This window comes from Osmerus mordax, chromosome 16 (genome assembly GCF_038355195.1).
Source record: "Osmerus mordax isolate fOsmMor3 chromosome 16, fOsmMor3.pri, whole genome shotgun sequence".
Taxonomy (NCBI): Eukaryota; Metazoa; Chordata; class Actinopteri; order Osmeriformes; family Osmeridae; genus Osmerus; species Osmerus mordax.
The window spans coordinates 10,478,719-10,506,590 of NC_090065.1; the positions used below are offsets into that span (position 1 = coordinate 10,478,719).

General features: G+C 40.9%; 1 protein-coding gene across 1 annotated transcript; it reads left to right on the forward strand.

Moving 5' to 3' along the window:
* asap1a (ArfGAP with SH3 domain, ankyrin repeat and PH domain 1a) lies at positions 1-27,693 on the forward strand. The gene is made up of 27 exons (XM_067253190.1): positions 1-141; positions 9,367-9,439; positions 10,878-11,044; positions 11,335-11,409; positions 12,157-12,206; positions 12,539-12,668; positions 13,091-13,176; positions 13,331-13,406; positions 13,606-13,692; positions 15,194-15,294; positions 15,415-15,484; positions 16,041-16,128; positions 16,519-16,567; positions 16,753-16,919; positions 17,898-18,031; positions 18,348-18,439; positions 18,789-18,975; positions 19,133-19,218; positions 19,343-19,458; positions 19,626-19,693; positions 19,825-19,932; positions 20,112-20,346; positions 23,042-23,117; positions 23,307-23,371; positions 23,549-24,063; positions 24,195-24,317; positions 24,908-27,693. The coding sequence occupies exons 1-27, from the start codon at positions 16-18 to the stop codon at positions 24,980-24,982; spliced, it is 3,225 nt and encodes a 1,074-aa protein (XP_067109291.1). The 5' UTR covers positions 1-15; the 3' UTR covers positions 24,983-27,693.
* Positions 27,694-27,872: the final 179 nt, after the last annotated feature.

Consider the following 27,872-nt stretch of genomic DNA (forward strand, 5'->3'; position numbering starts at 1 on the left):
CTTCTTGGTTGAAGGATGCCAGACCAAATCTCGGTGTCCGAGTTTCTCTCGGAAACCACAGAAGACTACAATTCGCCAACGACCTCCAGCTTTACCACCCGGCTGCAGAGCTGTCGGAACACGGTTAACGTCTTGGAAGAGGTAAGGCCAATTTGAAAATCGCTTGTCAGCCGGTTAGATGTATACTGCACAATCGGTGTTGCCTGTGCATGTAAAGCACCATGGAACGTTGTCAACATAGGCCTGATAAATGAGACAAATCCCTGTTTAAACGCAGTCGCACCATAACATTCTGCAGACGACAATGTAACGGGCAACCCAGTTCTACTCTCCCAGTTATATCCTAGTGTATGCAATATGAAAGCCCACATATTTTCCGCAGGGATGAGTGTCGGCATGCGGAAGAGGTCAGTGATAAGCTCAGTCCATTGTTCTAGGAGACCGATGTAACATGCTTACTTATAACGCGCTTGTTTTGATAATGAAATATAACATTCGCTTGACAGCATGTGTCATACATTTTTACGTCATATGAGGGAGAAATCCGCATAACTGTTTGCAGTGAGGCATGAAATGCCCATGATTCATCAGGGAGAAAAGTGTAAATACAATGATTTACAGTTTAATTTATCAAGTTAAAACTTTATCTTTAAAGATTCCCTTTATTGTGTAAAGATTAGCACACTGACAAATTGTGATGAATTTGGGGAACCTCTAAACCACCGTATTGCTTAAGTCAGATGAATATTACTACCTGTGGAAGGCTTGAAAATACTGATGATTGGTCACACCTGTTCTTGGGCAGACATAAAATGGAAGGTATATATTTCAACATTCGTAAGCACGTAAACAATATTTTAATATGATCTGGTGCTTAGTTCAATAGCCCATGTAGTAAGGTTTGTTGGAATGCTATGAACATCAATATAACATCATTTTATGAGGCCAACATCACAAACCTGTGACCAACTATCACCATGCTGAATAACCAGTCAGCTAATTAGTATATGGCGGCAAAAGCACAGGAATGTCACGAAAGACCACCTGGTTGCAATAACCCAGTTGTCTACCCGTTATATTCATTAATGAACGTCACTTCCAGTGACGTAGCCCTCTAGGAAAATCTCCGAGATTTGACTGGTAATAATCCATTAAGTGGCTCTGGTTAGTGCATAATGCACAGCAAAAGGCCTGAGTGCCATGAATTTTACGTTTAGAAGCCAAGCTGTTTCAGTCAAAGGTTCATTCAGCGTCTTGAAAGGTGGATCCATTCACAACAGTTGGTCCCCCCGTCTTATGTCGGTAGGAAAGGGATATAAAGACACATAATTATCAAATATGTAAGCCTATTGTTTACTACCCACATGTTTTTGTATTAAACTACGACAGACATGCATCTAGTTGTGCTGTAGCACATGAAGAAGGGATGAATCATCTGTGCCGCTGTGCTATCCAAAGTGTAACTTTTAGTTCCCCCTGCACGCACAGTACTGCATCTTTGTTTTGTAAGTCATTTAGTACCGATATTGTAACAGGAGTGGCAACACCATAGCACTGAGAACGGTTATACATGTCTCAAGGACATTGCTTTTTTGTTTTTTGTTCTTTACATCAGTGCCTGACTACCTCATCATTCGGTTTGTGCGTCTTGCTTAGTAAAGTTGTATCAATTAGGTTCTATTCAAGAATAAGGATGTCAAGGTAACCAAACACTTAACATAAAGCACAATTATTTATATATCTTTTGACAAGCTACCTTTTCAGAAGCTAACATGTAAAGTCATCTTATCCTCTGAGGAGTGGAGATTTGTGGTGGGGCTAAATATAGATGCCCGGCCATAGCGCAGTTGTGCAACTGTGGAGTGGTTTTCATCCCTTTGGAGCTACGGTATTATGGAGGGATCGAGCGAGGGATTAACCTACTTTTAGAGGCAATTCTTCTGCTCTTACCTGGCCTGCTAGATATCTGCCATGATAGGGATCCAGGAAGCGGCACAGAAGGGGAGCTACCTCCATAGCCTAGGGAGGAACTGCATCTGTGCCATGGTTATTTTAATGCTGTACACTGTGTCTGGGTAAATAATAATGAATCAATTTAATGCATTCGATCTGTGAGTATGCTAGAAACGCTTGTGGTTGGTAGTAGTAGCTATTGTATCTGTGAATGCTTGTTCAGAGACTTACTGCGTGGGCTATTGTTGATAGGTGCGAATAATGGGCAGCGTGTGTATAGTCAAATATGTTTGATCCAGTGCATCAAGAATAACCATGGTAACGGTACATGTAGACAGGCAGGTAGCACTGAATGCAATTCTGAATGAGCACGAGTGTCAAGCTCTTGACAGGGATTGTTTCTAAAAGGGGGCAGGCTGGGCGAGAGGGAGCGCAGCTCTAAAAGTGAAAGCAGCCTGTGATTTGAGTTAATGATGTCTCCAGTGATGCCAGGCTGGCTGGAGCACTCAGCCACAGGGATGAGTCATCCACAGTGTCAGGTTCTGCTTTCCAGTGGCTGCTAATTGATCAATTCATTGTTCCTTCCCATGTGCACATGTATGTGTGCATGTGTTTACTTGCATGAGCAAGCAAGACTTTGATGTTACAGTATATCGGGTGGTTTCTCTTCTAGCTGTATCCGTTTGCATTGGCAAACAGAAGCATTATAGGTCTTGCACTGCCAAACACAGCCACATTACATTACATCCCTCCCAAACATACTGAGCGCCCAGAGATTGTTTGCCTTCAGGCATACGATACACCTTTGCACAGATATCCTGGATGGAGTGCAAGCTCACTGCTATAGCTTTCACAGTTACATTTCTGTGGTGAATTTGACTTGCTTCTCAGCCCAACCTTCTGTGATTGAAGATCATTTTAACTAGCATCTTAGCTCCAAACCACAAATCACAAAATGCACTGATTAATTAATCAGGAGTTATATTTCATTGTGCTGACTTGGATTGAGAGAAGGAAAGCTTTCCAAAGAGCCTTACATTTATAGCTTGTCTGTACTAACAATCCACATTTGCTTCATGGAAATCTTGGTTACCTCTGCCACCCATATCATCTAGGAATCTTATTCTGCATTTGTCCTCTTTTGGTCAAATATACAAGTATGATTCATTAGTATTGAGTGTCATTGTTTTTCAGGTGTACTTTAACAGTAGGGGAGTGACCCCAGCTTGTGTATGTAGGATGGAGTTGTCCTTGTTCAGGTAGATGATTTCATACTGCATTGCTGTGTGTGAGTCTAAGAGGATGTGGTTCAGTCTTCCAAACCATTAGTCCCATAAAGACCACTCTTAAGATGGATAATGGTTTTGCTGGCGCAATTCCACATTTATTTATTTTGGGCTGTGGCAGTGAACAGACTATCAGGCCAGAAAGACTGCCAGAGATGCCTGCCCATGCCATCGACCTGAACATTTAGACTAGTTATCAAAGTATGATGGTACAATGGTACTTTAGCCTTAATCTGTTACTGGCAATAATTTGCAAATCACGTTGATCAAATACCCTATTTAACTGTGATATAATTTGATTGAAACCTAGTTACTGTTTTTCATATATGAAAAATTGCATCACATTGTTTTTTATAAATGCACAATTTTTCATTTTTGTCAAACCATTGCATGCCATCTGTCTAATCCCAAAATTTGGATCAAATTAGATCAGAAGTGTTGGCTGTTACAGTACATTAGATAGTTGTAGGCAGTCTGGTATAGACATCTGTGTTGCAATCTGTCCATTAAAAAGCTTGTGACCTTATATACAGCTGTCTGTTTTTTTCTTTCATGAATGCAGTGATAATAATGTGAAATAATGTGTTGTCTATTGACAATAACTGGTTTGGGTTGTTCACAATTTGGCTTTGGGAGTAACTTGAGTCACTGAGACTCAGTGAGAGAGAAGATTAAGAACAGAGAGAATGACAGATAGACAGAGAATGCTTTTACCAAGAGTGATAACGCCCTTGAGGGAGAGAGAGGCAGAGAGAGAGAGAGAGAGAAGGAACAGCCAGACTGAGAGAACTCCAGGCAGAGACCCTGCTCTTTGAAGGTATTTTAGGGACACACACAGATTAACAACCTAAAGACCTTGTCCCCAGTTCCCGTGAGGGGTTTATTCCTACAGAAGGATGGCTAAGGTGGTAGGCTGATAGATTAGATTTGTATTTGGCACATGCTCATCCATTATCAGCTAGTCCGGATCCAGGTCATGGTCTTCTTTATTGTCTCACTTGCAGCCAAACATTAAACAAACAAGTACTTAAAAATAACAACTTATTTCAAGTTGTCGTTTGTAATTTGTAGGATTTCTAGAACTCTTAAATATCACCAGTTAGATGGAGCTCAAACTAATTTAATTATTTAGACAAGCAACAATAAAAAGACTCGTAAAACAAATCACAAACAAGAATGTACTAGATGGTTTCGTTCAACTAAACAGCAGAGGCTTCTTTACATGAAAGGCACATCTTTTGGATTTAGTGTTTTTTGTGTATGTGAAATTGTTTGACTTAGTTGGGCTCAGCTGTGTCATTGTGGTTGACTGGTCTGATGTGGTTGTGTCTGGGGGACAGTGACTGTGTCTGAGGGACAGTGACCGTGTCTGGGAGACAGGGACTGTTCCAGACAATGCCTCTGAGGCTGAGCTACACAAGCCCGAGTCCCCTGTCTCGGGTGAGGTCACCAAGTGCTACTCAAAAGTGTCAGGTAAATATTAAGATGTATTTTTGGTGCTTCAAATGTATTGCTCAAATTTTAATGGATGGTGAAAACAAGAACAAAATAGCTAAGCAATATTATTCTACCAATATGAAGATTTAAAACGAAACACAAAAATATTAATCTGTGCAATAAAAACTAAATACATAATAAAACTAATAGGCTAGCATGCCAATGGATCTCCTTTTAGCGAGATCCCCAGTAGCTTTCCTACTAATAATTCTCAGTGAGATAGGTGCAGGATACAAAACTCACCAGGCAGTTGCTCTTGTCATTTATCTAGTGAGTGTCTTCACCACTGCTGGTGTTGATGCTACACTTTCCAAAAAACCCGTCTTACACAGTGTGATGGTAATCGCAAAAGACATGCATTTGGCTAAATGTTTCTCCTAAGGAAATATAGGAGTTTCCTAGCTCTCACAGGGTGAGTTCTTCAGTGTACACAAGGCAGACTTGTACCTTTTTATATGAGCAGCTCAAGTCAAACTTGAACAGTTTACATTTTCAGAAAGCACTAACCTTCAACAACCTTTGACCCAGGGAAACAACCATGGTGCTGCATTTTCCATTTTGTTTAAGTACTATAGATGTTTGTTTGATCTTTCTCAGCATCAAATGTGGACTGATTTGTTTTGTATACAGCAAATGCAGAAGAGCTAATGTGTTTGAGTGCTATGAATACATGAGTGTCCACAATTTCAAACATCAAGGATGCAGTGAGTTTTAATGCACCTTCGTCACCATCCACTGTATTAAAAGTAGCCACAGTCAAAAATCTATCCTTGTTAAATCAGTAGATAATTTCTCCACCAATCATTGCTTCAACTCAAAGCCTTCCTGTTGTGAGAGGAGCCTGTCAAAGTGCTTCTCACTCTGTTTGAAAAAGCCTCGTATCTGTTCTAGGTCCTGAGCGGCCATGATGCGTGTGACCAGGGCGTCCGCTAGGTTGGAAATCTGCTGGCATCGTCAACGTGTCTTCCAGGTTGTTCGTTGGATGACTCAGCAGTGCTTGGGAGTCTGTATCCATAGGGATACCTGTGAATGAAGACATAAACACAGTTAGCATGGTTTCCCCCGGAACATTTTTAAAACACTTAGTTGTAACGAGTGGGAAAGGATAACAGAAAAAGGGAGGAAGAGCAAATGCATTGATGCTACAAAGAGAGAGAAAGTCGCCATGATAGGCACGAAGAGAGAATGAACATCAAGTGAGCATAGTTTTATAAAACGGCCCAATTAATGTCAAAATGAAATGTCTTCACACTTTGTGTATCTTTTAGTGTGTGAGAGTGAGCAGTATCTGTGTGGCTTTGTGTGTTAGGAGTCACATGAGGAGCTATTTGTGAGCCAAACGTGCAGTAGAGATACAGTACATGGTACATACAAACATTGCAATACATGTATGTGTGTCTTTTTAGTAATTTTGTGAGTTTGCTGAGTTTCTTTGGCCTTGGTAAATATGAAAGGCCTGTGAAGGACACTTCCCACAATGCAGTTCTCTGCTAAGTGCTGACCCAGTCCTGTGCTGTGAACTTGACCTGTCTTGGCAGGAGACAGACAAGATGTTGGCAGTTAAGTTTGGCACGCATTGCTGTAATGACCTCACTGTTAATCTGTGTGTGTACAGTATGTGTATTCATCTGTTTAACCTTTTCTTGTTAGGTTTTGGATCTCTTTAGGTCATTTGTACTGTACAATATGGGTTCAGCTTTTCTCAACCATTTGTAGTATTTTGTCAAATACATTTAGGAAAAAAGGGGCAAACATCATGTTGAAATACAGAAAAAGCCTCAGTCCCTTAATTAGTCTAAACACTATTCGTCATGAGAAGGATGTTATTCTGACTCCTAGATGACTGGTCGTCATCCCTCTATAGGTCAGACCACATGCGTGCCTCACAACGACCTACATCCTTTGGGTTGGGTTGCTATGGCAATGGATGCCGCTGGCAGCGCAAGAGAAGTAACACGTCTGTCGCTGTTGAACGTGGCGTTTGCATCCCATCCCCCTCCCTTAATTGTGGAACCTGATGCTTTTTCATTTTCCATTTGTCTTTCATTTTCCAATTTTTCCCTTCCTACAGCATCGCCACTCTGTCCATATTTTCCTTGATCAGTGAGATTAATATTTGATCAGATTTAAAACTGGAATTGAACTATGACTGATGCCTTTGTTTGTAGGCTCAGAGCTCAATGGCTGAGCTGTGGAAAAAATAATGATGAAAAGGATATTATTAAAGAATCTCAAGTGCTTTGTAAGCTGATGGTAGAGGATTGGGAAAGCTTTTGTGATATGGTCTCTGAGATAGTGTTAGAAAGGTGGAAAGAGAGAGAGAAAAAGAGAGAGGGAGTGTGTTTGTTTAGTGTCTGTGCCCCATAGCTCTGTCCACTTAACTGTGTTTACTCTGATTCTGTGAAGGCAGCTGGTAGTTCTAGGGCACAAGTCAGCAGATGTATTTTTGGGTGCTCTTAACGTGTTTGTGAAGGGCATAAAATGGGGTAGTTTGATTTGTTTCAGTGCCAGTTTGTTGATGGTGCTATATAGTGTTAGGTTATTAATGTTATTAAAATCTATCCTGTCTGAAGACAGAGCTATTTCAGACTTTTTGTAATACCCAGTTCAATATACCAAACTGTGTGTAAAGGAGGCTTGAAAGTCAAGTACAAAAAGGGCAAAGGAGTGAGGATTCAGATACCGTACCTCTTCTGCCCTCTGCTCGTCTTGGCATTTCCTCATCTGGCTGGCACTGGAAGGGACTAGAATAGTCTAGAGGACCTGAACAGAGAGGCAGTACTCCCTATGGGCACCAGCTTTGGTCTGGCCCACTTTGCTCAGCGTATCTATACCTCTCTCTAACCTGTGAGTTTCAGTGGCAGCTCATCCAGATGCCACTGATCCTGTACATGCACACCAGCAATTGATAATCCAGTTAATAATGTGTGTTTTCTTGTACATGATTCTAAATGATTCCCTATTTTGGGGGGTTAGGGTTATGATTTGGCACATCAACTGACATATACCACTTTTTGGGTACTACAGGTTTGGTCAGCCTTATTCCTTGGGGTATCATGTAATTGTAATGTAAACCAAATTCAGTAAACTACATCATAGACACACTGGATTACAACACATTAGAGTAAACTGTTTGAATCCTAACCTGACAGTGAAGGTGAGTACACAGCCTACAGTTTGAAGTGCAGTAGACAACAAACCAACTCAACACATTCTGTAAAATGTAGTTTTCAGTTAGAATGAGCTAACCCTATCCTAGATTTACACAAATCAACAACTCCAATCAATATTTCCTTTATGGCAAATAAGATTTGGTGGAGAGGTTCAGGTGTTTAACCGAAGGGAAATGATTTCTACTGGCTTCAATACCACATGAGCCCCACTATTAGCAGCAGGGTTCATTAGCTTTTCACACAAATTGTTGAGATATGCAAATTAGTCGAATTTAAATGGAATTGGTTACAGTATCAAAGTAATCCTGTCGATCTTGCCAGTTACCCACATGTTCCACGTCTGTGAACTGTCTTTTGCATATTATTTTTTATGTGAAGAAAGAAAAACATCTTAGTGGAAATAGACCTCGAACAAGCTCTAGTATCTTTGTTTTTTGGATCACACTATTGTACAGGCCATCTGGGTTTACTAGACAGTCTAAGCGAAGCCCTTGTTGCCATGATTACAATGAATATATATACATCTGCCACTCCTATCAAGCCGCTGTCATTTAAATTGAGTTCCATTTAGCCTTTTACAAAGAGCTATATTGTATTGTTAGGCTTAGGTTAGTTTAATGTACAACGTTTAAGTACTTTTAATATGGTAAAAACATAAAAACATTATTTGTATTGTTTTTGTTTAAGTGATTATCTATGCTACCTAGCTCAACAGCAACAATATAGCAAGCCATCAGTAATGTTGGAAGTAATTCATCAGCACAATTCTTAAAGCTGTTTCTTCAAAGTTGCAATTACAGGGCCACTGCCGTGCCCTTGCGTAGTGCTGCAGTAGGCTTAACGTCTGCTATCGACTTTGTGTCCCTTACCATTTTGCTGGGAAACTGCAGGACTGTACCCGTAAGACTTGTAATGATGTATTGATCCTCCTGCATAGCCATGTGTCCCCTAAATGTGTTTTAGAGGACGATGACAGTAATGGATGCTATGTTATGTACAACTGCTTAATGTGCTTGAGGGATGCTTGAGGGATCAGTAACATAAATACACTAAGTGAAGCTGCCATTGTGTTTCTTGCTTAGGCCAGGTCCTTCGAGAAATAATTCAGCTTTCAACTTTTAGAGTAGGCACACAACAGTGGGCTCCTACAGTAACATGCATTGACTTGATCTACAGTATCATTTAGCTTAACAATTTAAATATGTTATCAAAAAAATCTTACAGATCCTCCCTTGTTCCATTACATTTCCATAATCTGTTCCAGATGATGATGATAATGATGATTTAGTAATATTATTATTTTTCTTAAACGAATGTAGCCATTCAACATACCTATGACACCCCTAGCCATATAGCTCTTCAACACCAGTGGAAGAATGGTGATTGGTTAAGAATGTTAAAATCAAGAATATAGAACCATTGTTCAAGGTAAGAATGTTATCCTATTGTGTTCACAGGCTTTGGATCAAGATCGAACAGCGCTTCAGAAGGTGAAGAAGTCTGTCAAAGCCATATACAACTCTGGTCAAGGTACAGTGCATTTCATGTGGACTCAAGCCATAATTTTGCTGTCAATCTTGTTCTCGGTGTTTGCGTTGTATGGCCACTTTGGGATTCATATTTTTTGACTAGGTAAAATCCTAAAGTTCAACAGAATGCAAAAGCTTAATGGATGGCCTTTTCTTTTCATTTTCTCATTCTTATTCTTATCTCATTCTCTCACACTTTACTAGACAGGGGACCTATTGTCACTGCCTAGGAATGGTTCCATTAAACATAAGAGAATCAATGCCAGATGAGAATGGAATATCAGAGGAGAACGTTTTTGGCAGAAAGGTTGTGGAACCCAGCTCTTACTTGAGTGTTTGTCCTCCATCCTTTTAAAACTACAACAATAATAATAATTACAGTAAAAATTAGTGTGACAATTACAAGTTCTCAAGTCCTTTTAGAATATTGTTATGGTCCATTTACATTATTGTTATCAACAACATTTTGTGAATGCAATTACTGATGATGCCGTCCGTCACTTTAAAAGTTCTGTCCTTCAGTCGGACTGACTAAGTATGTAAGAACGCATTCTGTATGCTTAATAGATTTAATTTTTAATTTATTCTCTTTAGTAGACATTTATTGTCACAGTCCCCTTCTCTTTTGGTCTCTAACACACTGTTACATGTGTAGTGACCATGTATTGTGCACAATTTGTGTAGGAAAAACCTTCCTTATGGGGGAAAAACAAGTTTTCATTTGATTCGAGACAGCTTTATTGCCTCTTTCATCCTCCGGGTTGGAATACAGAGATGATAGTATGTCCCAGTTTGGGGATTAGAAGCAAGCAAAGAAGCGGATTTTCCCAGGGATGTTTAGTTGGGATCATTTGTCGTTGTGTTCACACTGGATAGATGCACACATCCCTGCTTTGATGTCATGGTTTAGCCAGCCACATCATCTCTTTCCCACGAGGTAAAGAAATAATTCAGATAAAGACCTTCGAAGCATTGCTTATATTGTAGCCTGTCTAAGGAAGGGGATGTAGTAACCATTCATTTAACTTAAGCAGAGTTGGTAGTTTGTTGTTCCCCGCTGTACCAAGTAGTCTGGTGGTCATTGTCATTTTGAGACAACAAAAGAAAAACCTATTGTCTTTGCCCCAATCATTGTAAAGCTCCCATTCAAGGTCAAATCTTGAATAAGTTGGCAGGCAACCCAGTGGCTCTGGGGGAGATGTGGTCCTGGCAGAGTTTAGACTGCACCTGATGCTCATGCTACGGAGGATTATGGCAGAATGCAGATCCATGTACTTGTGTAAATGTGTGTTTTTGTTTGTGTTAATGTACGTAAATTGCATTGTCTAAAACATCGTTTCTGAAAATGTCTCTGAAATCAAGTGTAAATATCTGCAAATATAGTGTTTTGCTTAACTTTTCCGTTAAAAGGGTTTGTTTTTCTTCTTCTATCAACACAGATCATGTTCAGAATGAGGAGACCTATGGCCAGGCACTGGACAAGTTTGGCAGCAACTTCCTGGGCAGGGACAACCCAGACCTGGGCAGGGACAACCCAGACCTGGGCACAGCCTTCGTCAAGTTTTCAAGTCTAGTCAAGGAGCTGTCAGCACTGCTCAAGAACCTGGTGAGGAAAATTACTTAAAATATGATTAAGACATGTCAGCTTAACTATAGAACATGGGCAAGCAGCTAGTTTTGTTTATTCATTCTGGTATTGGAATGATGGCTGGAAGTTCCTGTAACCTTGTGATAAGGCTGTTACAATACTTGGATGCCTCTATGGACCAGAGGAAAACAGAACACATCTTGTGTATCCAAGTCCATTTATACCGAGGACATGCTAGGGTGTGATAATAAAATCCCCCAAAATATACTCTTTTTTAAAATGAGCTTTCTTTCTCTTTTTCTCGCCAGCTTCAGAGCCTGAGCCACAACTTAATTTTCACCCTGGACTCGCTTCTCAAAGGGGACCTCAAAGGAGTGAAGGGGGTAAGAAAAACTATGCCCTGTTCCCTTCCTGCCAAGTGCCGCCACTTGGCACAGAAATGGCCCCTGTGCCACTGTTCATTACCATCTTGAAAGTCTACATAGTAAATTTTTGAAAGCACTACTCATTGAGTTTCTTTCATCTGGCTGTCACAGTCTGAAATAAACTGCTTTGTTTTGGGTTTTTATTGCGACGCTGCCATTTCCCTGTGTCCAAGGATCAGAGGAAGCCCATGAATTGAGCTGACACTTTTGTCTCATTTTGGGTGTTAAACTGGAGAGTGCTCTCTGGAGACCGCGTTTTTGTACAGTCTGAATGCAAAACACTAGACACCAGTAGGTTTATCACCTGCTTCATAAAATCAAGCTGTATTTGCCACCATTCCTCCTTCTGATATCCACACTACAGTTGTTATCATGTTTGCTGGGTTGTGGCCAAGTACATTCGAGTTCAAAACACTCATTAATTCAGGTTTATGATTAAAGACCTATTTGATGTCTGAGTGTGACCTTCTACATTTTACTGCCTTGGAATTAAAGAATTGGCTATGGTTTCTACCGAGCAGCATTGAATCGAATGAGTAATCCAGAACCTTTCCATTATTGGCTTAATACTCTTTTCTATTACTTATATTTTCTCAATAAGTCTTACAATCTGCTATAAATATCATGTAAAATAGAGTTGAAATTGGTTGGTGGATCAGAAGATCAATGTGAAATAACTTAAATGCAATTATTTGCCATCCCCAGGATATAAAGAAACCTTTTGACAAGGCATGGAAAGACTACGAAGCGAAATTGTGAGTCAACATTTCTACATGCTTTTGTTTGTGTGATTCAAAGTGTAATGCTTCTTTTTCCTAAGCCTTATGTTTCTTTTGGTAATGAAGTACCACCTGCAGTACTGACTGATCATTGAGTGTCATTAGGCCTATATGCTCTAGACGGTAGAATACACAGTAGGGTATTCAAACTTCATATTGTAGCTACAATGAAATAAGCTGCACTTACTCTATGCACGTTTTGTACGTCGCTTTGGAGAAAAGTGTCTGTTAAATGAATGTCAAAATGTTAACATAACATAAACGATGCCCGGAAGGAATATAATAATATTTTCAATGACTCATCCCAGCACCAAGATTGAGAAGGAGAAAAGAGAGCATGCAAAACAGCATGGAATGATCCGGACAGAGATTACTGGTGCCGAGATAGCTGAGGAAATGGAGAAGGAGCGCCGGCTTTTCCAATTACAGATGTGTGAGGTCAGTGTGGGTGTAAATGTGTCTGTCTGTTCAGCTACACACGTGATTTAGTTGTGTCTTTAGCCATTCTGCGGACTGAAAGGGGATACTTTAAACCTTCCTTGTTTTCACTGTAACCTGTAATATCACACGGCCATCCCTTTCTTTCTGTGCGAACACAGTTACTTACGCACTCTCCCTCTCGTCACTCACACACTTTCTCCCCTCACACAATACAATATACAAAAATAAAGACATGTTTCCTTTAAGGACAATGTTTCATAAAATACTCAGTTGTTTTTGTAGAGTTATTTCTGTAAAAGCTGGACACATTATCGCATTTTAATGAAACATGTGTTTACTCTTATTTGATTGTCTGTCAATAGCAGATGTCTAACTGATTAGTCATGTTTTTCTTGTTCGAATAACCCTTCTCCCAACAGTACCTGATTAAAGTAAATGAGATCAAGACCAAGAAGGGAGTCGATCTGCTCCAGAACCTCATAAAATACTACCACGCACAGTGCAAGTAAGTGCACTGATGGGTACAATGTTAACCCTGCCATGGGAATTGAGCTAGAGTCAAAGCAAGTTTACCAAGCATACAAATATTTTTAATAAAAATGATTTAATGATCTAATCCTTGAACAGTTAGTTATAAATCGCAATCTCCATGTTCACAGCTTTTTCCAGGATGGCATGACAACTGCAGACAAGTTGAAGCAATACATCGAGAAGCTTGCCGCTGACCTGTACAATGTAGGTGACACGCTTGACTTTCATTATTCACTACTTATAACACCACTTTTTATTCCTGCACTGCTCTTCGAATGAAGGGTAGTGACAAAAGGCTTTTGACAAAATTCTGCAAGCAGTGTTTCAAATGTATCATTTGAGGTTAATTAGCACCACTAACTAGGGATTCTGCTAATGATGTTGTAATGTTGTGTCTTCACAGATAAAGCAAACCCAGGATGAAGAGAAGAAGCAGTTAACTGCTCTCCGGGACCTTATTAAATCCTCTTTGCAGCTTGACCAAAAGGAGGTAAGCCACATGTTTCATGTAACACAAAGATGTCCATGATGGTGTTCTGAAGGATGAAATTCCCTATTGTACAATGTTGCTTCAAAGCACATCTGGGATCAGTTCCAAAAGTCTGAACTTAACTAAAATGGGATAAATGGGATACTCCTCTGATATAAGTAGTTCTAGTGAGAAAGCTCTTGTTTCATTTTGCTCACTTCATTGGTGATCGCACCGAGACATGACCACTGGCCAGGGAAAAGGAAGGTATTGTGTGCTCAATCTAGCAGTGCCCACTGAGTTCATCCCCTGCGTTGATCAGCTCAATGCTGCTCGCATCTCTAATATTTATTTTTAAATTCTTAGACGAGAAAATGGCAACTTGAGAACTGACTTGAGAGAACGTCTCAAATGTTAGCATTCATGTTATTATAACACCCATATTTTAGCTGTCACAGCTAAACACCTGACATGACTTGATGAATCTTTAAGACATTTGTTACTTTGTTAGTAATAGTAGTCAGAGTGGCCAGTACTGTGCTGGAAGCCAGTGACCTGTGTCATACACTAACTGTTCAGTAAAATATGAACCCAGCGTTACTTTAGCTTTTGGTTGGGCTTCTTACAGCAGGTGGATATGTTGTACTATTAATTAGGGGCTTCCTGCTTAATCTATGATCAATTAATTTCCATTGATCATTTAAGTAATTATTATTCAATTTGAGCAATATATAATTCAGTCATATATAGGGTAATTTATTTTTGATTGAACTGCATATTTGAATGGCACGTCCACCTCTACATTCTCTTCATAAGATTCTGTAAACAAAACACAAATTAAATGTTCTCTCGTCTTGTCGCCCTTGTCTTATTTGATTGCCATCAGAAAGTGCCGTGTTCATCTCAGAGCATGCACTCCTCACTCTGTTTGAACTGTCACTGTGTCTGTGATCTAACCTATATGTGTGCCTAACCTACCACCTCTCTCTCCTTTTCATTGCCCTTTCTGACTGCAGTCTAGGAGAGTAAGTTCGGTCGAGTCTTTGAAAAACATTTTTGGATAGTAGTTAATGATGGAAAAAAAAAAATTTGCATGACCTTTGCTATTTTTGTAACGGAATGATATATTTTTTCGTGATTTTTGTAGTGTTTAACTACCATGGAACTACAGACTTTTGCAGTACAAGTTATTACATAAGTGAAACTTGGTATAGGGAAGTTGGTCTTTCCAGGGGAAAGTGAATGTTGATCTTGTTTTGGCAAAACAATCTTCAACTGCTTCTTTACAATATCCACTTATCCAACTACCTTCATCCATACTGTGCTTCTTATACTTTTGTAATAACCTGTACTACAACCTTACTATAAGTATTGCTATGTAGTTACATGGTACTCCAAACTTTGTCATGTGTAGCCCAATATTCTTTCAGTACCTTTCCCCTGTGTACATACATTTGAAATCCATAAATGGACATTGTCAATAATTTGAGTTGTGTTATCCTACATGGCTGTTTCTGTGCAGGACTCTCAAAGCAAGCAGAGTGGCTACAGTATGCACCAGCTCCAAGGAAACAAAGAGTTTGGGAGTGAGAAAAAGGGCTATCTGATGAAAAAGAGTGACGGGTGAGTGGAATAGCTGGTGCCACTGAATTCTAACTCAATGAATTACCATGAATAAAATGAACATGGTTGGCTATTTCCATGTAAGCATTCTGCCTAAATGAGCTGTTCTCCATTTTCAAGGCTACGGAAGGTGTGGCAGAGGAGGAAGTGTTCCGTAAAGAGTGGGATCCTCACCATCTCCCATGCCACGGTCACTATTACATCATAACTTCCTCTCTTCCCTTCCTCTCTCTCGGTTTTAGTTTCTCTCTCTCTCTGTATCTATCTCAACTGAGCTGTGACTGATCCTCTGATTATATTCCAGTGGGTTAGGTAGGGGTGAATGCTGAGGCTGGTGTCTCCTGCCACCAAACCCACAGTTCACACGCTGCAGGGGGGCCGTGTGCAAATGAGGCTGCTTCATTAATGTTCTGTCCACGTCCCTGTCATCCCTGGTGGGGTGTGCGTGCATGTGTGCGTGCGTGGGCTTTGTGAGCTACACAATGTCAACATTATGAAACTAACATTGTGTGTGTCCCCGTGTTTGTACTACATGTCTTTCGGTTGGTGCTAAAATCTACTCGGCTAGTCAACACTGGATGTTTGTTGTGGTGTTTATGTGGTAGCAGACAGTGCACTGTAGCTGTTTTTCACACCAAACATGGTTACTCACTGAAATACGTGCATTTATTAATTATTTGAACTACTGTATGTGATACTATTGCTTCTTTTTAATGCTGTTGTTCATCTTCCCTTTTGTCTTTCAGTCCAACAGACAGCCAGTAAGGTTAAACCTGTTGACCTGCCAGGTCAAACCAAGTGGGGAGGATAAGAAGTGCTTTGACCTCATCTCCCGTAGGTTACTAGTCCACCATATAAAGCCCATTTTACTGTTGCATGAACATGACGGGGTTAAAAGGGTTCATTGCTGTTTCACTATAGAAGTGAAAAATAATGAGGCAAATTTCAGATCCTCTGAATTCACTTTGAACTCCGCTAAAATGTAGGTAGCTTACTGATACGTTTATTAAAACAATGTATTTGTCAATAAATAGTGCATGTGCATTTTTTATCATGTGGATAGTCTACCTTCGCTTAGAACAGGACACAGTACACCAGACTGTTGGGAACTTGAACTCAAATGTGTTACAGTTGACACGTTTGTACAAGGAGTTTGGAATAATATTATGTTAATTTATTACTGTAATATTACTGAATTCACGGTGTGTCTTTTCCCTCACGCAGATAATCGCACATATCATTTCCAGGCTGAAGATGAACAGGAGTTTGTCATGTAAGATGCTTTACTGAATATTCTTGTACTACATGGTAGTGTAGGTGTATTGTGTACTGTGACTGTACCAACAGATCTTTTTCAACAGTAAATAAAAAGGTGAGTGACGTGTGTGTCATCAACCTTGTTGAAATCTCTGCCAGCAGTGTCTTTGTGCTAATGTGTAAGTGTTTGTGTGCATGTAGCTGGATCTCGGTGCTGACCAACAGTAAGGAAGAGGCTCTGAACATGGCGTTCCAGGGGGGGCAGAGCTCAGCAGGAGAGGACACTCTGGAGGATCTGACCAAAGCTATCATTGAGGATGTACTCCGGATGCCCGGGAATGAGCACTGCTGTGACTGCGGCGCTGCAGGTAAGCTATACAATCATACACACAGTGTGTGTGTCAGCATAGATGAACTAGCATGAGCTAGTAAATGTGTGTCAGCAAATAGGGTTGTGTTTGTGTGTGTACATGTGTTCTGGTGTGAAAGAAAAGAGAATTGAAGAAATGTGTCATTTCAGTTCAATTTACTTTGTTTTAGTTGCTCAAGTCATCCGTTAAGTGAGCCAGTTCCATGCAGCTGTGTTGCTGTTCTCTATTTCCTGAGTCCTCCTCTGTTCCACTTCCTGTAGCCAGACTCCACCCACCATTTTGGTATCTGGGCAAATCCTGCACTCTTGACTACTTGTGTATTCTGTGAATGCAGCAAAAATTGACGCAGTTCTACCCCCCCCTGTTCTACCCCCCCCTGTTCTACCCCCTCCCTCTCCATCTCTCTCAACCCATCTTTCCTCCCTTAGCTCCCTCTCTCTCGTTTGACCTATGCTTTGCTTACTAATTTTATTGAATTAAGCCGAATGAAATGTGTTCATCTGTGCCTGTAACTTGTTTTTCTTTTTCAATTCACACCGTTAACATGGTGTAATGCTGCGGTTGTCACCCAATACAGTTTGGTGTTTAATTACTCCGCCATGGATTGAATTTACTGTTCAAGGACGTTGCATGAAACTATTAATCTGGAAAGGATCACGCTCCCTCTTTTTGCTGATTAAGTGAAGTGCAATCAAGCCTTTTCGTATGAATCACATCTCCAAATAGTAACAGATCTTTAATTAACTTACTTTTAGTGGGTGTGATAGATCTCTTTTCTTCGATATATGCAAGTTAAAACTGGAAACCAACTTTGATATTTTATAATCAAAACTATAATTTCCTTGATAGCATTTGGAAAACACACATGATTCCATGATGATTCCAGCATGAGACATGTGACAATATCATAAAAATCTGTGGAGGACAAGAAAATGAACTTCTTCTGTTTAATTTCTCTTCTGTTTCTCTCCCCAGACCCCAAGTGGCTGTCCACAAACCTGGGTATACTGACGTGTATCGAGTGCTCTGGGATCCACAGGGAGATGGGGGTCCACATCTCCCGCATCCAGTCAATGGAGCTGGACAAGCTAGGCTCCTCCGAACTCCTGGTAACACAGAAACTTTCTTTGGATTTTAGTATTTTAATGTTTTCGCTTATCCCAAAACAAAGATACAAATACAATTATGATGTATAGCTGTCATACTGTTTGGCTGACCGGTATTGTGATAAACTGCTATTTACAGTTGTTAATTGTTATGCAACACTTAATATATTTTCTGCACTTTCCTAATTGGTTTAGACAGATATTCTAATGCCTTTCAAGTTACCAATCACTTCCATTACATTTAACTTTTTAAAAGATGTGTTCTTGAAGTCAGTCTCTTTCTCCCTTTACCCCCCCCCCCCCCCCCCCTGCCCCCCAGCTGGCAAAGAACATAGGCAACAGCAGTTTCAATTATATCATGGAGGGAAACCTCCCATCTCCATCGCCAAAACCAACCCCATCTAGTGACATGTGAGTGTCCACGTATTCACTGAAGCTACAGGCTATGCTGCTGATGTCTGACACAGTTGAACTTTCGAGCTAGCCAGTTTACCTACATGTGTTTGTTCTTATAGTTTTTTTCTTTTGCTTGATATTACTAAACATGATCTTATAGAAATACATATTGCTAGAACAGAACACTTGGTAGTCATATTCTTGAACCCTATAGGTCCTATTGGGTTTCTATCCAATGACAAAAACTCCAAATAGGACACTCCACAATTGTATGAGCACAAACAGATGAAGGTAAAGGCCGGTAATGCATAGGTTCCAATCAATATTTCCCCGTTGCCAACACACTTGTGACTACCTATCCCAGGACAGTGAGGAAGGAGTATATCAACGCCAAATACATGGATCATAAGTTTGCTCGCCGGACCGGCGCCACAGCAACCAGCAGGCAGGGAGAGCTGTACGAGGCTGTGCGCTCCCGAGATCTGCTGTCACTGGTTCAGCTCTACGCAGAGGGGGCGGAGCTTATGGAGCCGCTGCCAGAGGCAGGCAAGGTGAAAAGACCTGTCACTCAAACCTAAACAGACAAATGGAAGACCGATCAGAGACTGTCAAACAGTATGCCAGACTTGTACGAAAGGCTTTATGTCACAGGGCTAACCGTCTGCAGTTAGCATGATGAATACAAACCGAAAACTGTCGTTTGTACAGGAGGCTGGAGAGACGGCTCTTCACTACTCTGTGAGGACTGCAGACCAGACCTCTCTGCATCTGGTTGACTTCCTCGTGCAAAACAGGTAGAGAGTTCTAACACCAACTCTAACATAACCCTGTGCAGGATCTGTGAATTTCTATTTAAATGTGTATTTTTTTTCCTGCTGGATTTGATTTCCTCTGTCTCGCCTCTCTTGCTCCATCTAGTGGAAACCTTGACAGGCAGACAGAGAGCGGCAACACTGCACTGCATTACTGCTGCCTGTACGAGAAACAGGAGTGCCTCAAATTACTGCTGCGGGGAAAACCGGACATTGACATAGGTCTGCTTCTGGAATATTAGCAATTTTTTATTGCCACTTTGTTATTTATTTACTGTATGTTGTCTTAACTGTGTTGCAGTCTTATTATGGTAATCTCATGGAAATTATAATGTCTTACAAAATTGCAGACTGCTTTTAATGGTGATCTCATTACTTTGTTCTTTCAGCCAATCAGAGCAGAGAGACAGCACTGGACATAGCCCGGAGGTTGAGGAACTCCCTGTGTGAGGAACCAGTAAGTGCCAGTTTAGCGCTGTAGCCTTTTGCCCTTAGCCACCAGGCGAGAGCACCAACCGCGTCTGTACAATTGAGCCTGCTAACCGAGTAACCCTGCTTACCTTTGGTGCTCTCTCCCTCCATCCGTAGTTGGTGGAGGCAGCAACAGGGAAGTTCAACCCTCATGTCCATGTGGAATATGAGTGGAGCCTGCGTCTGGAGGAGATAGACGAGAGTGACGACGACCTGGATGACAAGGTTCTCAATGCCCCCCCCCCCCCCCTTGTGTGACAGTAATTGTGTCTGTGAGAACTTGCATCTAATTATTCCGTGAGGAGATGAAACGGAATATCTCAGCACAGGTCTTGAGCTCTAGTGTAAGCTTATCAACCAGTCCCGTGAGGATAATGTTAGAATGAATACACCTCCACCCTCAGCCCAGCCCCGTGAAGAAGGAGCGCTCCCCACGGCCCCAGAGCTTCTGCCACTCGTCCAGCGTCTCCCCCCAAGATAAACTCACTCTCCCAGGGAGCTATGCTCCGCACAGAGACAAGCAGCGGCTGTCCTACGGGGCCTTTGCCCACCCCGTCTACAGCACCTCCACCGACACTCCTCCGTCACCTGGGCCCGATGCTTCTGGGGCTTCCCTGGGGGGCAGGACCACTGGGAAAGGTAGGACTCATTGACTGGCTGTTCCTGGAGGGGTTTTGTACCTTACATTTTTTCTGTAATGAACAGGGTTCCTATTTTTGGAACAATGAGATACAGGTAACAGACACAACAGAACACACTGGATTTGGATAGCCCAAGTTGAAGAGGTTTCACTGTTTGCTTTTGTATTTAAAACTGAAAGTAATAAAATCACACAAACATGTAAACACTTGATCACATTCTTTGTTTTTCTAAGTAAGCAATTAAGCAGTCATTCGTCGGGAGTGAACCCCGTCAAGCTGGAGAAGCTGATCATACTAACACACAGAGAGGACTGCACTCACAACACTGCATAGCAGCCAGAGTAGCACACAAGCTGGTACACTTGTGAAATCTACAGCGGTTAGCCAGATAAGTTTGAATGCCGAGCTGGGATGCACCTTTTTCCAGCCTTGGGCCCTTGGGTAAGTGGAAGGTGCCATAGAGGGTTACAGCACTGTTTATATAAGCCTTACCTAGGAATGTAACAGTGTTCAGAGTTTGAGGGTTTTGATCCAGAGACATTTAAACGACAAACTCTTAGTCAGTTACTGTTGCTGCATAGTTAATGTGTCTAGGTTTGTGTTTAACATTTAGATTAAGATTGATGGAGATAAAAAAATAAACTGGTAATCTATTGTTTTTAGACATTGCTTTGTGTTCTTGTCCGTGTCAAAAGACACCAAACCGACGTTCTGTCCAATATTTATAACTAGTGGTAAGAACCAAGGCCTAATCATAATACATATTGGGGGGGACACATCCCCCCCAATATTCAAATCTGGTCAAAATGTCCAATATATTGATATAAAAATATTAATGTGCTACGCTACAACAGGCAACCACGCACGCTGTGCGAAATGATCTAAAAATGTAATTTGTCCCCCCCAATGTTGACTCCATGGCTACGGCCTTGGTAAGAGCCAGTCAGACAGAAGGCATTCACACTGCTTCAGCAGATCACACTTCACATGCTTGTTTTGCCTTCATATGCAAATGCTGCCCGCCAGCACCATGTTTCTCAACGCCTTGGTTCAGTAAACTCCAACTCAAAATGAAAGCACGTAGCTAAATACATAGATTGTTTACATTAAGTGTGCAGTCTGTGCAGCCTACACAAGTTACCCCATGTTTCCCTCATATTCAGAAACTGCAAGTTTGCATTGAGGGGAAAGCAAAAAATCTATAATAATTTGAGGATGTTGAAGCTGAAACGATTTATCTGCTTCAGACAAGCTGAGATGTTATTGACCAAAAAAATCTGCATGACTCAACAAGCCTGGCCACTGGCCAAAGCAGATTCTGCATGTTGAACAGACAGTGAAGTGAGTCTAACCCCACCTCTTCACCTCCATTGTCAACTGGCAGGTCTGAAATGTACTTGAAATTCAAGGCCCATCTGTCAGACCAGCAATGTTTTTAGCTGACTATTGGGTTGGTATGTGTGTCAGGAAGAATTTAATTGCTGGACAAACAGACTTATTTGTCTTCTGTCTTACATGATTACTTACTGATTTGTCCCTTCACATTTAATACGTGTCATTCTTCTAGGTGGCCCTCCCACCTCCCTGCCGCTGGGATCCCAGTCTGCAGGCGGAGGAGGTAGCTCCACCCTCAAAAAGAGACCCCCACCCCCACCCCCAGGCCACAAGCGCACGCACTCCGACCCCCCCAGCCCCGTCCTGCAAGGCCCCCAGAGCAAAGGTGGGGTCGCTTGGGGTGAGTGGGACTGTGGACCAGAAAGAGAAAAGTCACGGCAATAACATCAGTAGTGCATGTAACAATAGATTCTTAAAATAATTAGAGAAAGTGCCTTTAGTGATTCACCACGTTCAAAATGTTATAAGTTAGTCAGCTGAATGGGTTCCCTTTGAAAACGTTTCTGAGTTTCAAATGGGAGCTGGTTCCAAGGTCTTGGATTCTAAGTGTTGTATTGCTATTAAATAGTGTCAGATTTCAAGGAATCCAGCATAATCCATGTTACAATGTTCAGCATGCACTGGTTCCTGTGTGGCTGATTTAACCCTTGTGCTGCCTTCGGGTCACATGACCCAAAGGTTCATAACGAACCATCGTTGTGTTTACCCAATACAAAAACAAATATTTTTATTTTTATTTTAACCTTCGCAATGTGGGGGGTCTGAGACAGCCCAAGGGTTAAAAGAAAATGCTTCACTTTGTTTTTGTATGCGGTAAAGTTGTCGCAATACGACGGTGGGTCACAATGACTGATGGGTCAGAATGACCCGAAGATAACACAAGGGTTAAGCAAAGCTTGAATAAAAAGGCGTACCGAAATAGAGCTGCTCTTCCGCCTGTGCACTGGCCATGTGTGGTTCTGCTTTGCAACTTTTTAGGTTTACTTCCTCTTAAAGCATTCACACATCACCTCATGTCATGAGGCCTGAAGTCTAAGTAGTCATTGCTCCTACAAAAGACTTATTACTGATACTGAGATCACTTATTTGGGATTGTGACTCAGTGTGGTTGGTTGCTTATGTACTTTTTGATCTTATTAATTAGTGTTTGTACAGGTGAATTTTAAGACGCCACATTTCATATTTACAGATTAAAAGACAGTGTATAACTGCTATATCAGCTGTGTTGAACAATATAACTTGATGTGATGTGTGACACGCCACATGCAGCCGTGTAATATCCAACTGTTTCCACACAGGAAGTGAGTCCATTCCCCCACCAGGAAACAGGACTTCACCTGCTAACAAGTTTGAAGGAATTCAGCAGCAGCAAAGGTACAGAGCCATCACTACAGTTTTAATCAAAGGGCAACCTTCGGCTCATATCAGAATTGCCTAAATATAATGAGTACTATTGGACATCTAAAATGATGGTTTGAATTAAACAGTTTGTAAATGTACAGTATATGTTTTACCTCCAAAAAATCCCAGACATCATACAATGTATTTATTTATTATTTTCAGCACTACCACTAGTAACACAAAATCAACACTTGGTCCAAGGGTTCTTCCCAAACTACCTCAGAAAGGTAGGGTTAATCTATTTATATCTTTTGATAATAAATACAATTCAATATACTAGTGCATTTGTAAAAAAGAAAAAAAAAGTTAAATAATCTTTGAAGTTTGGATGTAAATCTTGTTTACAAATCCTGTCTGTAGTCTACCAACATATTTCCCCCTGCATCTCTCTCTCCTTGTTCAAGTGGCACTACGTAAGATTGATACTATCCACCTCCCCTCTGTGGACAAGCCCAGTCAGCCACCAGAGGTTTTCCAGAAGACAGAGTCTTCCCAGAAGTCCCCCCAGCCTCCTGACACCACAGCTAAACCCCCACTGACCCCTTTGGACACCCCTCAGAGAGCGCCTCTGTCTGAGAAACCCCAGCTGAGCGAGCTCCCCCCCAAGCCCCAAATCTCTGACTTGCCCCCCAAACCGCAACTGTCCGACCTCCCTCCTAAACCACAGATATCCGACCTTCCTCCCAAGCCTCAACTCAAAGACCTTCCTCCCAAGCCACAACTGGGTGACATCCCCCCGAAACCGTCCGTCAGTGAGAAACGCACCCCTCCAGACATGGCAGGTACCAAGCCTGTGGCGGATGGCCAATTGTCTGGCCTACAAGGGGAGCCATCTCCCAGACAGGCCAGTGAGGAGACCAATGGGAGCCCACCAGGGGCCATGGAGATGCCTGTACCTTTGCCTCGCAAGATTAATACAGTAAGACGACAATTTTTCCAGTTCTACAATTGAGTTGTCCTGTGTTGTACCTAGCACTCAGAAACAATGCAGTGTTGTAGTCTTTTGTGGGGGGTTTTCATGTATTAACATCAGTCTTTGTTTTCCTGCAGGGCAAGAGCAAATTAAAACGGGTGAAGACCATCTATGACTGTCTGGCAGATAATGAGGACGAACTGACCTTTGCTGAGGGAGAGGTCATTATTGTCACAGGAGAGGAGGACCAGGAGTGGTGGGTAAGTGGTCAGAACTAATTATCTGTAAGAGGCTTTCACTTAAAGGCAGGGTAGGTAATGTTTTTGAGAAGCACTTTTTGTCATATTTGCTGAAATAAACTTCACATCCTGATAGCTATCAATAAATCAAATTCTCTGACAGTAAAATAAAATAAATCTGATATCTGTGGCTGTCACAGGATTGTAATAAACACAATCAATCATTGCGTTCAGACCAAACTTAATGAGTGGACGGCATTCGGACCGAATGCAATGATTTAACGGGCTTCTTGCCTGTCTACCGACCTGTCTACGTACCTACTTGAGCGCATACTGCTCATGTAATCATTGCAGTAGTCAGTCAGTAGTCAGCTCGTTGTCTGGGGGAGTGGCTTTGAAGGGAGCGGGTGAGATATTTTAGGTTGGATACTTTCAAACTCACACCAAAATTGCTAGTTTCGCAAAACTTACCTACCTTACCTTTAATGTCATGTGAAAAGACTTCAAATGTGCAGGCTTTAAGTTTACAAACTGTAAATTAATACTGATTGCACTCATTATATTAAGTATGGGCAACATTGTTTATTACTACTGTTGTTTTTTCTTTTTAGATTGGGCACATAGAAGGACACCCCGAGAGAAAAGGGGCCTTTCCTATGTCCTTTGTGCACATTCTGTCTGACTGACATCCGGAGAGAAAGGTGTGAGACCGCCTCCCACTAGCACAAGCCCTGCCCTCCCCTGGCTTCACATCAGACTGTGAGGGGAGTCTGTGTAAATAGCTGCTGTGGAAACCCAAACAAACATAACAACAAAGTAACATGTAAGACATATCCCACCCAGCCTCATAGTAATGAAGACTTGTTTGTAAAAATGCTGTGTTATCCTGCCTACCAGTATTACCATAGCAACCCGGCATGCACAACACTGGGTTTGCAGTAGCTATTGGAATCACGCACTTAAGAATTCTTGATGTACGCTGTATGTTTATATGTTAGCAAAAATATATGTACGTCTGTTAGTGTCTTTCTACATGTATATGTACACGTCAAGTGTATATCTATGTACTTAACACGTACATAATGTTGTACATAACCAAGTGTGCATAGTGTACTTACTGTAATTACCCTGCTTGCTTACAGAAGTAGGGCTATCTTGTTGGTGTTCAAATGTTATACCCTTTTAGATGGACTGTTTTATGTCGTCATCATCATCTCTTGAACTCCTGGAGGAAGGGCATTCATGGCCATGATAAGTTAATTAGTTATATTGCATTTATTATAAACCCTTAAAGGGATGTGAAAATATAAAAAGTCAAAGGTTTTCATACATTGAAGGTTTGTTTAATATTGATATGAGGCCATTTCCCACAGTATTGGTCATGTAGATTCACAACAGGCTTCTGTCCCTCCATTTATGGGAAAGAAAAGCACTACTACATGTCCATTTTAGACCCATTTGTTTCCCTCCATTAGCATGCTGCCTGTGTGATAACATCTAATGGAAGTAAAAGCATTTAGGAATTTATGAGAATGTTATGTTTGAATGTTTACGGTCAAGGAAAAATCACAGTGACTGTCATTGATGCTCACTTGCGCTAATATTTACTGTGACCACTCTTACAGTCATACTTCAGTACAGTATTGCTCATTTCCTTTAATTTCCTGGGACTATTTATAGTATTGTTAATGACCAAATCAAGTGATGTGTTATCAAAATGTGTTGTGTGACAGCACATTCATTGTCTCCAATCAGTGTCTAAATGTTACTTGAGACACGTGCTGAACCCAGTTTTATGTAAAACTCCTTTTGACATCTGTGCATGTACATAGACTTAGTCCACAATGTGAACATGTGCCCACCATCCATGTTGCATCACAATATGAAATGTATTGTAACCAATCCTAGAATTGTAATATGGAAGGTTTATGGTGAAAGGGATGATTGCTTCTTATACACCCCCTCACAAATTACAGATGACGTTATAGGTAAAAAGCACCCTAATAAGACTGCCATTGTAAACAATTATAGCGGTTTCCATTGTCACAATTGAATAAGGCATCTACATGACGGGTGAGTGAGACGTCTAACTTGGCTTTTCAAACTTCCGGTGTCATCTTAAAATGACATTCACTGTTACAATTTCTATGCATAAGACTGCTGGAAGGCCTGTATGATGGAAGTGCAGTCCAGTATTGGTGACTACATTGGGGATTGGAGAAACAGAACACAGGGATACCCACTGGCCCACAAACCCTAACCCTTGACCCTGGTCACAGACCAGTCTGATTGAAACAGGCATTCGAGGATCTGCTGAAAAAGACATATGCATAATCTCATTAACCTTCAGGACTTTTATGCTTTCTTATTGTGGTCAAATATGATTTTATTGTTTGTTCTTACAGTGGAATCAGTTGTGACCAATGAAACACTTGTAATGAGGTAACACTAAATTGTTTTACTTATGTTTTATTGTCATAATTAACAAAGACAGATGTATTTATGAATGCCTCTTGTATTTTGGATGCTGGTATTTTTATGGACTGTTGTAAGTACAAGTGTGAAAGCAAAAACAATTCCATTCGAGAGTATTGACAGTCAATTGTTAATTGTAGAATCTTTGTTCAGACAGCAGGCCTCAGCGGTTTGCAAACTTCTCTGTTTACATTTCATTAAGCTTGTTTTTTTTTCGAGGAAGTGATAACAGAAAGAGTTGGTGTAAGATCTCACCAATGTTCAATTCTGACATTTAAATTTAATGTGTTCCTTTTAGCTTGCGCTTTGGCAGTATCACCTCCTCAGTTTATAAAAAGTTTTGAAAGGGCCCCTCGTGAGCAGAGGCTGAAGAGCGAGAATAGTTTAGTTTAATTCTTATGCTATCACAGCAAGACTTTTACCCCAATACACATGCTGTGGAATGGAAAATCCAAACATTTAGACCATGCAAAAACAGTGGAGCCCCACTGATGTAGCTAACCTGAAGACAAGTTACAGCTGTGGCAATAACTTAACTGCTTTACAGGTCGCTTATGTATACATGTAGAAAAAAAAGTGCAGTGTTAGATTAGTTTATTTATTTAACCTATAATTTTACCTGGCTGGATAAGGGGAATTACAAATAAATGCAAATAAATTCACCATTGTCACCTCAACACTGTTCACCAGTTGGTGTTGTACCTAACATGAGATACTGGATGTGTATACGTAAAGGGTGCTGCCAAACAGTGTTTTGTTTGTAGTTTTACATGTTTTATTGTGAAATAACTGGATTCAATTGTTAATCCCTTCATCTTTTTCCCCACTTTGCCCCACTTTTGGTTTACCTGTGTACTGGCTGCACTGTTTGCCACTTTGTATTGGGGACGCTCCATAATTCAGTAATTAATAAATATTTTATGGTGAAATGTGTTTGTTTAAATGTAATACCATATATTTAATTTAATATCTTACACCAACCCATCACTTTCCTTTCCTTAATTGAATGAGTGGATAAAATCAAGCAGTGTCTTTGATGTGCAATTGCAAACAGGCCTACATTTATCCAACAAAATAAAGCCCCTGAGAAAGTAAAAAGAA